General features: G+C 38.6%; 1 protein-coding gene across 1 annotated transcript in view; it reads right to left on the bottom strand.

The window, feature by feature from the left end:
* Nucleotides 1-7605: 7605 nt before the first annotated feature.
* Nucleotides 7606-12500, bottom strand: part of LOC125027177 (DNA replication factor Cdt1-like) — a 6581-nt gene continuing 1686 nt past the window's right edge. Inside the window, exons 2-11 of the mRNA XM_047616088.1 lie at nt 12388-12500; nt 11911-12140; nt 10586-10819; nt 10367-10461; nt 10091-10215; nt 9868-9966; nt 9594-9738; nt 9189-9355; nt 8859-9060; nt 7606-8684 (exon numbers count right to left, since the gene is read on the bottom strand). The exon at nt 12388-12500 is cut by the window's right edge and continues 124 nt beyond it. Coding sequence (XP_047472044.1) covers nt 8527-8684; nt 8859-9060; nt 9189-9355; nt 9594-9738; nt 9868-9966; nt 10091-10215; nt 10367-10461; nt 10586-10819; nt 11911-12140; nt 12388-12500 — 1568 coding nt within the window. The 3' untranslated portion in view covers nt 7606-8526. The remainder of the gene's footprint in view (nt 8685-8858; nt 9061-9188; nt 9356-9593; nt 9739-9867; nt 9967-10090; nt 10216-10366; nt 10462-10585; nt 10820-11910; nt 12141-12387) is intronic.

The following is a 12500-nucleotide window of genomic DNA, read 5'->3' as shown; positions in this document are numbered from 1 at the left end:
GAATAATTAGTGGGAGTTCAGACCATATCAGTCAGGTACTAGATGTACTAAAATTTCTAGAATGAAATATAGTAAGTAGCGTGAATTATTGCCAGGTGACTAAAATCATGAAACTATTGGGTGCAAGTTTACTGGCTTTTCATCAGGTTATTTTTTGTAAATGTGATCAAAAATTGAAGATCATAATGCATTGTTACTTTAAAGCCAATATTAGATTATTCCTTTTTTACCAGTGTTGGTATTTTTTTCTTAGTTCATATTACATTTTCTTAATAGTTTTAGATAGTACTTTGGGTGCATTATTGTCAGCACTAATGGCTAGGCGTTGTAAATCCACACCCTTTGGAAGTTGTGATGCTTGTGGGAAAAAATGAGTCCATTTAAAGAAAGGTATTCAGTGCTGTTAGTGGAATGAGTGCAGTGTGTGCATTTAGATCCATCTGATCAGCATGTTTGCAAGATTTTTAAAGATAGAAGTTTCTTATGCAATCTTTGTACAGTACATAATGATGGTTCACATCTTTATTTCTTTATCCAGGCACACTTTTAGTGCTAGTCACATAGTAACAAGTGAAGACAAATTTGAGTTAAGTGTGTCAAAGAAGTCTTATGAAAAGAAGACATAGGTAAAATTGAATTCTCATCTTCTGTATATACATATAAGGTTATGCCAGGGGTACCCTAAGCTTTTCCCCAGGATTTCTTCAAGCCTTATACCCTATGGATCATACATACTATGTATGCAGATGTTTATTAAGTTTTAAACTTTTTTCTGCTCGTGAACCTGTCAGTCTGAACTATCATTATCAGGACATTAGTAGTGGCCAATTGATTTTCATGTAATCTAGATGTCAAATATAATCCTTATTATTGTCTTAGTGTTTGTGTGCTGAATAATAGTGAGAAGAGCCTGTTTGTTTTTAATTTTCCTTTTCAGTTAATTATTTCCAGTGACGTTTTATCACATGTTGAAATGATTATATATTGTGAAGGTAAAGAGTAATTGTTGTGTGTAGAAAGGTTCCAACACCTCATTTATTATTTGCTAGAAAATGCAATTAAAAAAAAATACAATTTTGAGATGGTACATTACTTTTTTCTGTAAAGCTTTTGCTTTGCAGTATTAAAAGGAATCCAACACCTCTTTCTTATATATAACTTTAACAAACTGACTTCTCCTATACAATACTAATCAAAAGTTGTATTGGGTTGTGTTTATAAGGAGAATGACAGGTTTTTTTTTTTAAATGGTTGTAATGTAATGTGCTACTTTAGTTACTCACTGAGTTAATGCCATCATTATTTGTGTGGATGGGTGTTAGAGAGACATAAGGCAGATAATTTGTTTAGGCCCTGTCCACATAGGCAAGCTTTGCTTGGTAAATTTTGCAGTGTGTATAAAATGGAGAAAGTAAAAGCAAAGCTTTGTAAACCTATTTCTTAATGTTTAACAATATATAAAAAATTGGCTATTGGGTATCAAGGTCAGGGGATGAAGATGCAATAAGATGCATGAACTTAAATTGTACTTAATTACCCACAACCTAAAATATACAACGCTATTTTCATACACGTCCTGTAATCTATGTTGTCACTTGATCCTATTTGTCATTGTCAGGTCCGGACTGCTTGAATTGGACACTGGAAGAAATGTGTACAACAAGCTTAGCCCCCAAGGATGCAAAGTTAACTAAATGAATGGTTGGTTAATTGTTTAAACCAATAAATGTGCTAGACATCAAGGCTCATATTGCATTATAGTAAAGTACTGTGGTGAAAGGGGTTAAAGGAGTTTTTTATTAGAACAAAATATGTTCAACAGTCATATAGCATTTTAAGATAGTATGGTAGTGAAAGGGGTAAAAATGAGTAATGGGGTAGGATATGGATTGATAAAAGAGGAAAGGGGTATGGGCAAATGGAGGGTATTTATGCATCTGAGGAAGGAGAACAAGTTGTCAAGGTGGGGGATTGCGTGAGGATATCCAACAGGCTGGGGGTTGAGGAAGAGAGTATATGGGCTTCAGTGAAGCAGGGACAGGATAGTAGGATATGTGTGACTGAAAGAGGAACATTGTATATGGAGCATAGAGGTGGGTTGAAGTGTGACATACATGAGGCAGGTGTGACCTTTTCATAAATGGGCAAGATCAGTTTCCCAGGATCTGTTCTGGTGGTATGGGGCTGACCAATGAGAGATGAAAAGTTTTATGGCTTGCAGTTTACCTGACCCAAAAATTGCTAATAGTCATTGAGGGGGATTTTGAAGTGGGAGTAGTTGGTGGCAGGTATATGTGAAAAGTGGGGTCATTGGGTTGTGGACAAGGAGATGGATCATGTAAAGGCATCTGCTTGTTCATTGCCAGGGATCCTGACAAGGCTGGGCATCCAGCAAAAATGTTTTCTGTTGTGTAAACATAGAACAACTGGTCTTATATCTTACAGAGTATAGAGTTGATAGGGTATATGGATTGTAACAGTGATACTTAGTTGCGAAAGATGGTGAAGGATGAGGAAGAAATAGAAGACATGCATTGTAAATTGAAAAGGATAGCTTCTAGTTCTTTTGTAATGATGCTCAATTCAGGAGGAAGTGGAAAGTTGTGTGTGAGAAGGAAACACTACAGTGAAACCAGTACCTGAGATGTATTTGGAGCCATCTGTATAAACATGGGTACTGGGGGTGTGATTAGAGATATGCGAGGACAGAAGGTGGGATGTTTTACTTAGGTGGATCAAGGAAAATAGAAGAGCAATTACAGGAGGAAGGATTAGCCAGGGAAGGAAAGATTGGGCAAGAGGAGGAAGGGATCGAAGAATAGGAATGGGTGAATGGGAAAGGAGAAAATCCATACAAACAGGGAAAGAGGTAGGTAAATGTGGTGAAAGTGTGAAGAAGGTATTTAGGAATGGTTAGTTTGGAGAGAGAAAAGTGGTGAAAATGACCAGAGCTTCCAAGAGATAAAAAGGCAAGGCATCGAGAAAGGGATGATAGGCCTGATTCAATATATAGGCTTTCAAATGGAGAGAATTAGAAGGCTGCTAAGGCTAAATGAAGACCGCAGTGATGTAATTTGTCAAGGTAAGTGAGAAGGGAGGGAGGCAGAGGCAGAATATGTATGACAGCCATAATCAAGGGTGGAGATTAGGGTTATATGGAGATGGAGGAATGTTTTGCGGGCTGAACCCCAGGATATATGTGAGAGAGTCTTTTGGAAGCATTGGTGGGCTTTGTTAACAGTTTGGAGTCAAAAATGATACCAAGGAACTTGTCTGAATTGAATGGGAGCATCATACAGAAAGTGGAGGTTGGGGGCCTATAACTGAATGAGAAAAAAGGATGGAAATTTTTTTAGAGGTAGGATATCGAAAGCCATGGTTGTTACCCCAAGAAGAGATTGATGTTATTGCAGATTGGAGAAGCTGATGGAGTGCAGGTATGACAGGATCAAAGGCAAAGATGACTAAATCATTAACCAGTGATGATTGGATATATGGTGGTTCCCATTTACAGCAATGGGAAATTATGTGATTCTGAGCACACTACCTTGAGACATTGAGGAAAAAGAAGAGGAAATAGAAGAGGCAAATCTAACATGGAAAGTGCATTTAGAAAGAAAGGACTTTATGAAAACCCTCATGATTCCATGTATGCTTTGGGAATGTTGAAGGATGTGGTGCCACCTTATGGTATCATATGGCTTTTCTAGATCAAATAAGACCACATATTGAATCACAGTATACAAATGTTGATGTGACTTGTTTCAAAATATATAAGGGGATTAGCTGTGCATCAGCAGTGACAAATTCCAAACTGATTTGGATAGGTAAGGTTGTGATATTTGAGGTACTACATAGCTGGGTATTTGAGTGTTTCCTCTCTTTCCACCCTTCAACTACGATACCAGGCCATTGAAATCTAAGACATTTTGGTCTAATAAAGAATTCTTTTAAACCCCTTCCACCTTAAAACTTTACCATAGAGCTATATGCTTTGAATGTAAATGGAAAGGGAGTAGAGAAATTGGAGGATGGTCAAGTGAGAGGAGCATCCTCTTGGTCATGCTTACAAAGTTTTGGATGTCCTCAAGGGTTTCTGAGAGAGAGTTTGGGTGGGGATGTTTGGGAATCGAATATGGTCTGACATGGCAGCCTCTAGGAGGAATATTTATTTAATTATTTTTTTATATTTAAAAAAAATCCCCCCCCCCCCCCCCCACTCACACACACACACACACAGAAGGCAATGTTTGAGATTTCTGGAATGGTCAATGGTCAAAAGAAACAACTTTGCCAGATATCAAAGGTCACACAGCATTATGACAAAGTATTGTGGCAAAAAGGATTAAAAATGAGACGGTAATTAGGATAAGTGCACAGAAGAAGGGATTAATCGTTAATGGTTAATGATTAAAAGCAAAATAAATGTGCTAGACATTTAAGGTCATATAGTAAAGGGTAGTGAAGGGCAGTTGAGTTAGTGGTAAGTTGCTTAACATCAGCTATCTAGATTGATATTGAAAAGGTTAAAGCTGGGCAAAGGAGTTGATGAGTGAATGGGTTAAGGTCAGGTTAGATAAAGGATGTGAAGGATATGTATGCATCTGAGGAAGGAGAACAGGTTGTCAAAGCAGAAAGTGCGAGATAAAAGTCTCTTGAAGGCAGATAATGGAGGGGTTATAAGAAGGAAGGATATGATGAAGGTCAGGTCTGTGAGAATGGAAACCATGAAAATTCCAATGTAGGAGAGCTATACTGTAGTTGATCTATGAGTGATAACAGTTATAGTGCATGGAGAATTTGAAGGGGAAGGAGCTAGGGGGCGAGATAAGGAATGAGAGGAGGGAGGTGGTGTCGTATTAGGAGGGGTATCAGTTGGAGGATCTGGGGAAGGGCATAGTAGTGACATATGGAATTCATATGTGTATACAGGGAGTGGAAGGGATAGATGGGATGGAGGGGGGGGTTTATGTAGGTGGAGCTGGAGCTCGAGCTGGGGGGATGGTCTGTGTTGGGAGGGAGTAGGAGGTAGGGGTGTAGGGGGAATATGAGTAGGAGGAGGATGGATATTGGTAGTCACTTTGAATGTGGAGGGAGCAGGAGTTGTGGAATATCAGGGTGGATGAGGGGGGTTTCGGTGTCAGTTTGGGCCTCGAGTAAATAATTTTGAATGTCTTCGAGTTTCTGGGGGTTTTGTGAGACAAAGATTTCTTATGAGAGGGGGAAGAGGAGACTGGTGTCTGAGGAATAGAGGCAAAGGTAGGTGGAGGTGAGTGTGTGGTAGGCAAAGAAGGGTTGGAACGTTTAGTCTGTCTGCTGCGGGTAGTGCAGGGAGGGAGAGGGGAAGGTGTTGGGGCTTCAATAGAAACTGGAGTATCTAGATTTAGAATGGCAAAAGAATTTGACTGGGGAAGGTAGGAGGTAGAAGTAGGGAAGTAAGATGTAGGAGGGATACGTATAGGGGAGGGTGTAGGAACATCTTGGGAGGGAGGGGGAGGGGGGGGGAGGGGGAGGGGGAGGGGCAGAGCAAGCGACATTATGTATCTGAGGAGGGAGTAAGAGAAAAGCCTCGTTGACGTGCTTCCTGTCTGGTTTCACGTAGAGTGAGTCCAAGAGTGTTGCCACCTTAGGCGCAAATTTGTAGGTAGGGCAGCCCCTATAAAATACATAACCAATAAACTTGACCAGGTTGGGCACATAAGAGGGCATCTGGCTGTGGAATGTCAATTTTTGGCAGGATGTCCTAAATGCAAACAATTTTGGCACAGACAATGTTTGAGTTGGGTGATATGGTCAGACAATGAGGGATTCTCCACCAATGTAAGCATTAAAGGGTATGTCATATCTATGGAAAGTAATTTTGGCAATGTTAGTGGGGTTCTTACGATGAGGAATGGAGTAGCACTGTACTGATATCGCATCATGGCCCGTGAGGCAGGTGAGTAAGTCTTATCCACAATCTGACCAATTTTTGTTATAGATAGAGCTGTTTGCTGGGGAGAGTGAGTTCCAGTCTAAGCATTGAGGGTTGGATGAGGTTCTGCAGGAATAGGGTTACCAGAGATCAGTTTAGAGTTGATAATGCTATAGCTTGGTTTTCAGATGTTACTGTGACAAGATAGGAACAATCAGGTCAGCTATGAAAAGACTTTGCCTACTTGTTTTTGGAGGCATTGCCGGAAGAGAAGTGTGTTGTCAAGAGTAGGGAGCTGTGGGAGAGATCATGAAAAATCAGTTCCATTTGGCTGGGCTAAACAGAGTATTTAAGATATTTGTAAAGATAGGGGTAGTAGAAAGACGGGCCTTTGGAAGAGGGAGGTTGAGAGGTGGACAATAAGGCTGTAAAGTAGTAATAAGGGAGGATGGGGTAGTTGAAGAATGTGGGGGTAGGAGTGAAGTTAAGCATGTTGGGAGAGTAGGAATGTCTCCTGCAGACTGAGTGTTGACTCGGGTGGATAATGTACTAGTAGGCATTGAGGGGAGGGGGGGGGTAGTAGTTGCAGCGTTCAGAGTTATGGTCCAAGGAGAGCCTGGGATTGAGGAACCAAGAGAGTTTGAGATGGGTGACTATATCCTTTCAGCTATCACACCTTAGGAAGTGGATAGTAGACGGGGTTGGGGAAGGAATGGAAACAAAAAAGCAGGTGTCCCAAGGCAGGGGAGTTCTCCAGCATTGGGTCCCAGTCTTCGCCTCCCAAGCTCCCCCATGACAACAATGGGCAAGGGATGGGGGAGCTGCTGTGTCAACATCAAAGGTCATTAACAGCATATTCCAAATATAGTGACAGGAAGGGGCTTGGGGGCAAAGCCCCAGAGTAAGGAAGTTTTTTGGTTCACAAGACGATGTTTGTGGATTCCAAGAATGGTTAATGGTTAAAAGCAAAATAAATGTGCTAGACATCTAAGGTCAAATAACACTATAGTAAATGGTAGTAGAGGGTGGTTGAGTTAGTGATTAGTTGTCAAAGCTGGGCAAAGGAATTGACAAGTGAATGGGTTAAGGTTGGGTAAGGTAATGTAAAGGGGTTAGATCAAGTGAAGGATGTAGATGCATTTGAGGAAGGAAAACAGGTAGTCAAAGCAGAAAATGTGATATTCTGTAAGGATGTCTGACAAGTTGGGAGGTCGGTGAAGGGAGGATAGGTGGGCGAAAGCAGAGGTATGGGCTGCATCAAAACATGGGCAAGACAATAGAATATGTGGAACTGAAAGAGGGACATTACATAGGGAACATAGGGGTGAATCGGAGTGTGACATTAGATAGGAGTGTGTTAGACAGGTGTGGCCAATGCCTAAGCGGGTGAGAGCCATCTCCCAATGTCTGTTCCGATGAAAAGGAGTAATGGTCAAAAGACATCAATGTCATATGGCATGATAAAATAAATATGAGTTGACAGTTAAAATAAGTGGACATATAAGGAAGAGAAGAGAAGGAAAAGGAAAGGAGAAAACAAGCCCATGCAAAATTAGTTGTGGGAGAATGTGGCCCCAGGTTTAGGCAATACCCAAAATCTGGGCCTCCTTTTCCGTCTTCTAAGCCCTCCACGACAACAATGAGCAAAGGATTGGAGACTGAACTGAATATGCACAAGCCATAGTTCAAATATACCTTCAGGAAGATTGAAATTGACTTTCTTTAAAACAAAGTATATTATAATGTATATTCTGCGATGCCATTCAGAACAGATCATACAAACATGATATTCAACATGTGTACATATTATAATTAAATCTAATCACAGTACATCTTAAATGTAAAAACTGATAATTCTAAATCTAGGGATCTTGAGCAAATAACATTATCTGCTATTTTAATGTTATTATAATTTGACACAGTCAAATGTAATATCAGTGATATAATAATATTGTTTTGCAATATAACTACATTATGACCACATTAGATTACTGAGAACTTGTTCCTAGTTCATTTTTTTTTGGACAAAGCAACACATGTCCTACAAAGTATTTGTATTTATGGAAAAGAAAAATACTACACATCCTAAATCAATTATAAAATCTATGAAAATATACACCCTTAAATAACAGGAAAATTGTCCGAAAGCCTGCATAAAAGAATGGGCAACATGAAAAGACATCTGGTGACAGTACTATATGAAATACATGAATATTAGTATTTAACAAGAAAGTACAACTGTAATTATGTTATAACTGTTCTGTTGCAAAGGGAAATACACTGGCAGTGTGTGTAAACATGCTCCTTAATTCATATGGAATTCCAAATTGTGCTGAAAATTAAGGATTAAAAATTAAGTATACACTAGATAACAACTCTTTGGTACATGCAGTACTCAGTCACAATAATTTTTAACAGAAATTTGACATCCATTCTGCAAAAATAATTAATCGCTCATTCATAAACAAAGCCTATTAGAAGTGTAATATTACACAAAGGCAAAAACCACATCCTTATGGTATCATTCCTCTCACTAAGGAATGAAAATAGTTCAACTTAAAGCCTTAGTATTCATACTTTAATCCATACATAACTGTGTAATTATAAAATTCTCATTTTCTCTGCTTGATAATTGCTTGTAACTTTTCTTCAACACTGCTCAACTGCTCATTCTTGTTGATCTTTAAGAACCTGCCACTGCGAACATTGTGAACAGTGCACCAACCAGGTATTTCCTTGATGAGCAGTTCAAGATGACTGTCCACCTCATCTGAAAATTTATTAGATATTATGCATTTTTAGTCATGTGGTATAATTCTATATTTTTACATCAAGTACTTGAGATAACCATAGGTATAATAGGTCTCTTCTTCATAAACTATTAACATTTTCAACTAGAAGACAAAATATTTCAATTAATTACAGAACAAACCAGTCTACTTACTTCCTCCTAACATAGAAGTATAACTGGCAGCAACTTTAGCTGCTACAACTTCCCAAGGTAAAGCAGCTTTCTTCTCTGTTACAAAAGTATTACGAATGATTCTGGAAATTTCAGGTAGGCGAGACAAAATTTCAAGTTCTTTATTTTCACCACAGCTTCTGGTCATTTCCCGAGCAGCTTTTTGAGCTTCCCTTGCACGAATCTAGAAAGGAAATATCAATAAGTTGGGTGTGAAGGTTTAGAGTGCTACACCTTTTATAATTCATTCATTATACACACTATTCAATGGCTATAGCATAAGATATACCTACATTACTGATAGCACCTTACCTTCTCTAAGAGTGAACTTGATACACCCTTTAAAGCTAAACATGTACTGACTGGTGCTGCAGATAGTGAAGGTGCAGTCTTTGTAATTGGTGCTGGAGTTTTCTCTGCAGCCTCTGTTACTGCTTTCTCTAGTCTGTGGTTAAGTGAGAAGAGGTCTTGTGCCTTATCTGTAAAAATAAAGACAAGGCATTCAATTGAACCATTGAACTGTAGGGGAAATTTCACAGAAATGTAGCAATTGCATCTCTTGCTTTGTCAATTCATTCTCAGATACACCTTTACTACATTGAACATATTACTTCTAAAACTGTCTAACACTCTGGAGCACATCAAATCCTACAACAGTAGCAAAAAAGAAAAATCACAAGACGATTCCATTTATCACAAAATTGTGGAAAAAATTACCAAGGACATCTCTGGCTGTTTCCAACTTCTCCATGATGGGTGGCTGTGGCATTGGGGCTTCCTCAATATCAGGTAGGTCCTCCAGGGCAAACTCTGGATGCCACCGTTTAATGGCACCAACGCTTGAGATAGGAGGCTCCAAACTCTTCAGAAAACAACACAAGATTCAGATTTTGTACACAGTATTTTGAATTATAGTAAAGGTTGTGACAAAAATCCAATGAAATATGTATATACTAAAGCATATTTCCCAATTGCCTTTGGTGCAACTTACCATAAGGAATTCTGCATGATGCTCCCTAACGAAGTCAATTAGAGAGTTGTGGAATATATTACGTCTTTCAACCAAGACAACAGAGTCCATCTTCCTGAACTGGAAAAGTATTTTGCAATTAGAACCTTAATTATTTTTTAAAATTCCTTACTCCTTTAATTTTATAAACAAAAAATTAACAAGTATATTATTTAATAAACTTGCATGTTAATCTGATACATACTTTTGGGAAATTCTCAGCAGGGGCACAATTAAACTTGGTCATTAGATTCTGTGATGCAGACACGCCCTTGTACTCCAAGTTCGATGTAACTGTCAACTCATAAGGTCCCTTTGACACATTTGATGCTGCAAAATAAATATTTGACATTAGTTTTCTGTAACTAACAAATGCGAGACTAACAAAACTACACTAATAAAAGAACAGAAGATACTTTTGCAGTTTTACAGAATACATTTCTAAATGTACAAATATAGTTTTACAAGGGTCTTATCTTACCAACATTCTTTGCTTTGTTCCTACGTTCCTGTTTGAAGATGTATGCCAAAGGGAAAACGGTTTTTATTTGTCCAAGATGACGCTCTTCAAATGCTCTGTTTAAGAAAAAAAAAGACATCTGATAGTATACCAACTTATCACAGAGTGTGTACTATTTCATTCACATTCAGCATTTGAGTGTTCTCCAAGATTACAAGCACACTATAAAAAATGTCTAACCTTCTCATCATTTCTTGAACAGCTGGCTTTAACTTGCTATATGTGATAACTTCATGCCTGTTGTGAAGCAAAGACACAACAGTGTCCACTGCTCTAAACATGTCCTTCAAGAAACGGTATTTGTATGGCAATACCAACTCCTCCGAGGGTTTCTCCACCAAATGCAGGAAACGCTCATGTGCTGGTGCCTTCAATGGGGTTTTTGAGGGTGTTTTTACGGGTGTCTTTCTTGGGCTATTAAACAAAAAAATTACATTTAGATATATGTCTATCTAAATGCTAGTTAATTCCATATCAAGAAAAAGTAAAAAGAAATGAATGTTTTGGCTTTGTTCATGAAGTGACAGCACCCCTCTGCAACCAAGTCCCTATTACTCCAGCCACTCATGAGAAATCCACAAATATTCCTGTATGAACCAAAAACCTTTCTAACCCAAGGGCTTTGCCTCCCGACTGCCATCCAATCACCCTATTTTCCTATCAAGAGCTTTGCCCTCAGACTGTAGACCTGCTCTCTGCACAGTATTAGTCAAAACCTATTTTCTTCATTTCAGATAAAAAGTATCTTATTTCTGTCATTCTGTCCATTATCTACATGTTTACCTTATACCATATAGCTGTGTGAAACAAACTATACCAAAATCTTATAGCTAACTAACAACTCAACCACTTTATTAGTATTTATAAAATTAAACATTGACCAAAAATATTCAAAACTTTTCATTGTATTATGTAATATATGGATATCAAATTACAAATTAACCCATTCTATGCAGTGACGTCAGTTTCGGCATTATAAAGTGCCAGTGGAAAATACTGTGATGCCAACTTTGGTGTCATAATTCCATTTTATTTTGGTTGCTGCCGAGTGTTCCCCATATTCTGTTCTGGCTCATTTTTTTTACTTTATATTGCCCTTGATATTCTATAACTCCACCCACCCCCCTCTTCCCACCAATCACATAACTCAGCTAGACTATACCCCACCCAAAATAAGAATCTATTATTGACAGAGTCTTCATCACAGTTTCTCCCTCTGTGGTCCTACCCTTGTCCTCCACATCCCTCTATCCTTAACCCCTTACCCCTCCACCAGGGATAGAAGAGAGTGAGTTTACCTTAGTTTACCATGAAATGAACTTAAGGCTTCATCAAATCTTTCCTTTCAACTTTGTATGTATGTGTGAGAGGAAGAAACTGTATTAGATAAGAGACTCTCAGGACAACACATTCAAATTACCACTTATGGGTGAGTGCCCCGTACATGGGTAATGTAGGTCTTTTAAAAAATCCAGAGCAAATCGGTTAACCATCAATATCCTTACCTTACAGGGACTTCAACTTCAATAGAAGAAAATTTGGCAAGCTGGGGATGTTCCTTTGATTTAGCAGGAGATGGGGGCACAATAGACGGTAGGCTTTCTGCAATAGTGTTTTCTTTGAACTGCTTGAGCTTTTCTTCACATTTATTAACCTTCAACAACTTGGCACGGAGTTGGTCTAGACGGCCACACTTTCCCAAGCGTTCCTTGATTTCAGCTGGAGTTAATTTCCTCTGCAAAGAAAAAATAACTCCATCAGAATCATAATTAAAATGAATCCCCAATAAGTAATGAATCCTGGCATTCACACATTTATTTTATGAAGATCAACAGGTTGTTGCTACCAACAATTTCAATTTTCTAGACAGAAACATGATGAATAAAAATACAACTTTTGACAAATGTTGTTCATCTTGTAAATTAATATTATACATATGCTCACAGAAGACCATCCCTTGCTAATGACACCCACAGTCTTACCTCTTGTGTTCCCTCAGTTTCAGAACTCATAATAAGCTTCTTCTTTGCTGATCTTGGTGCTGGTGGAGCTGGCAAGTCCTTAACCATGCCACTTGGAGTTCTGTCAAGTTCTC

This window comes from Penaeus chinensis, chromosome 7, assembly GCF_019202785.1.
Source record: "Penaeus chinensis breed Huanghai No. 1 chromosome 7, ASM1920278v2, whole genome shotgun sequence".
NCBI lineage: Eukaryota > Metazoa > Arthropoda > Malacostraca > Decapoda > Penaeidae > Penaeus > Penaeus chinensis.
This window is presented reverse-complemented; position numbering and strand designations above follow the sequence as displayed.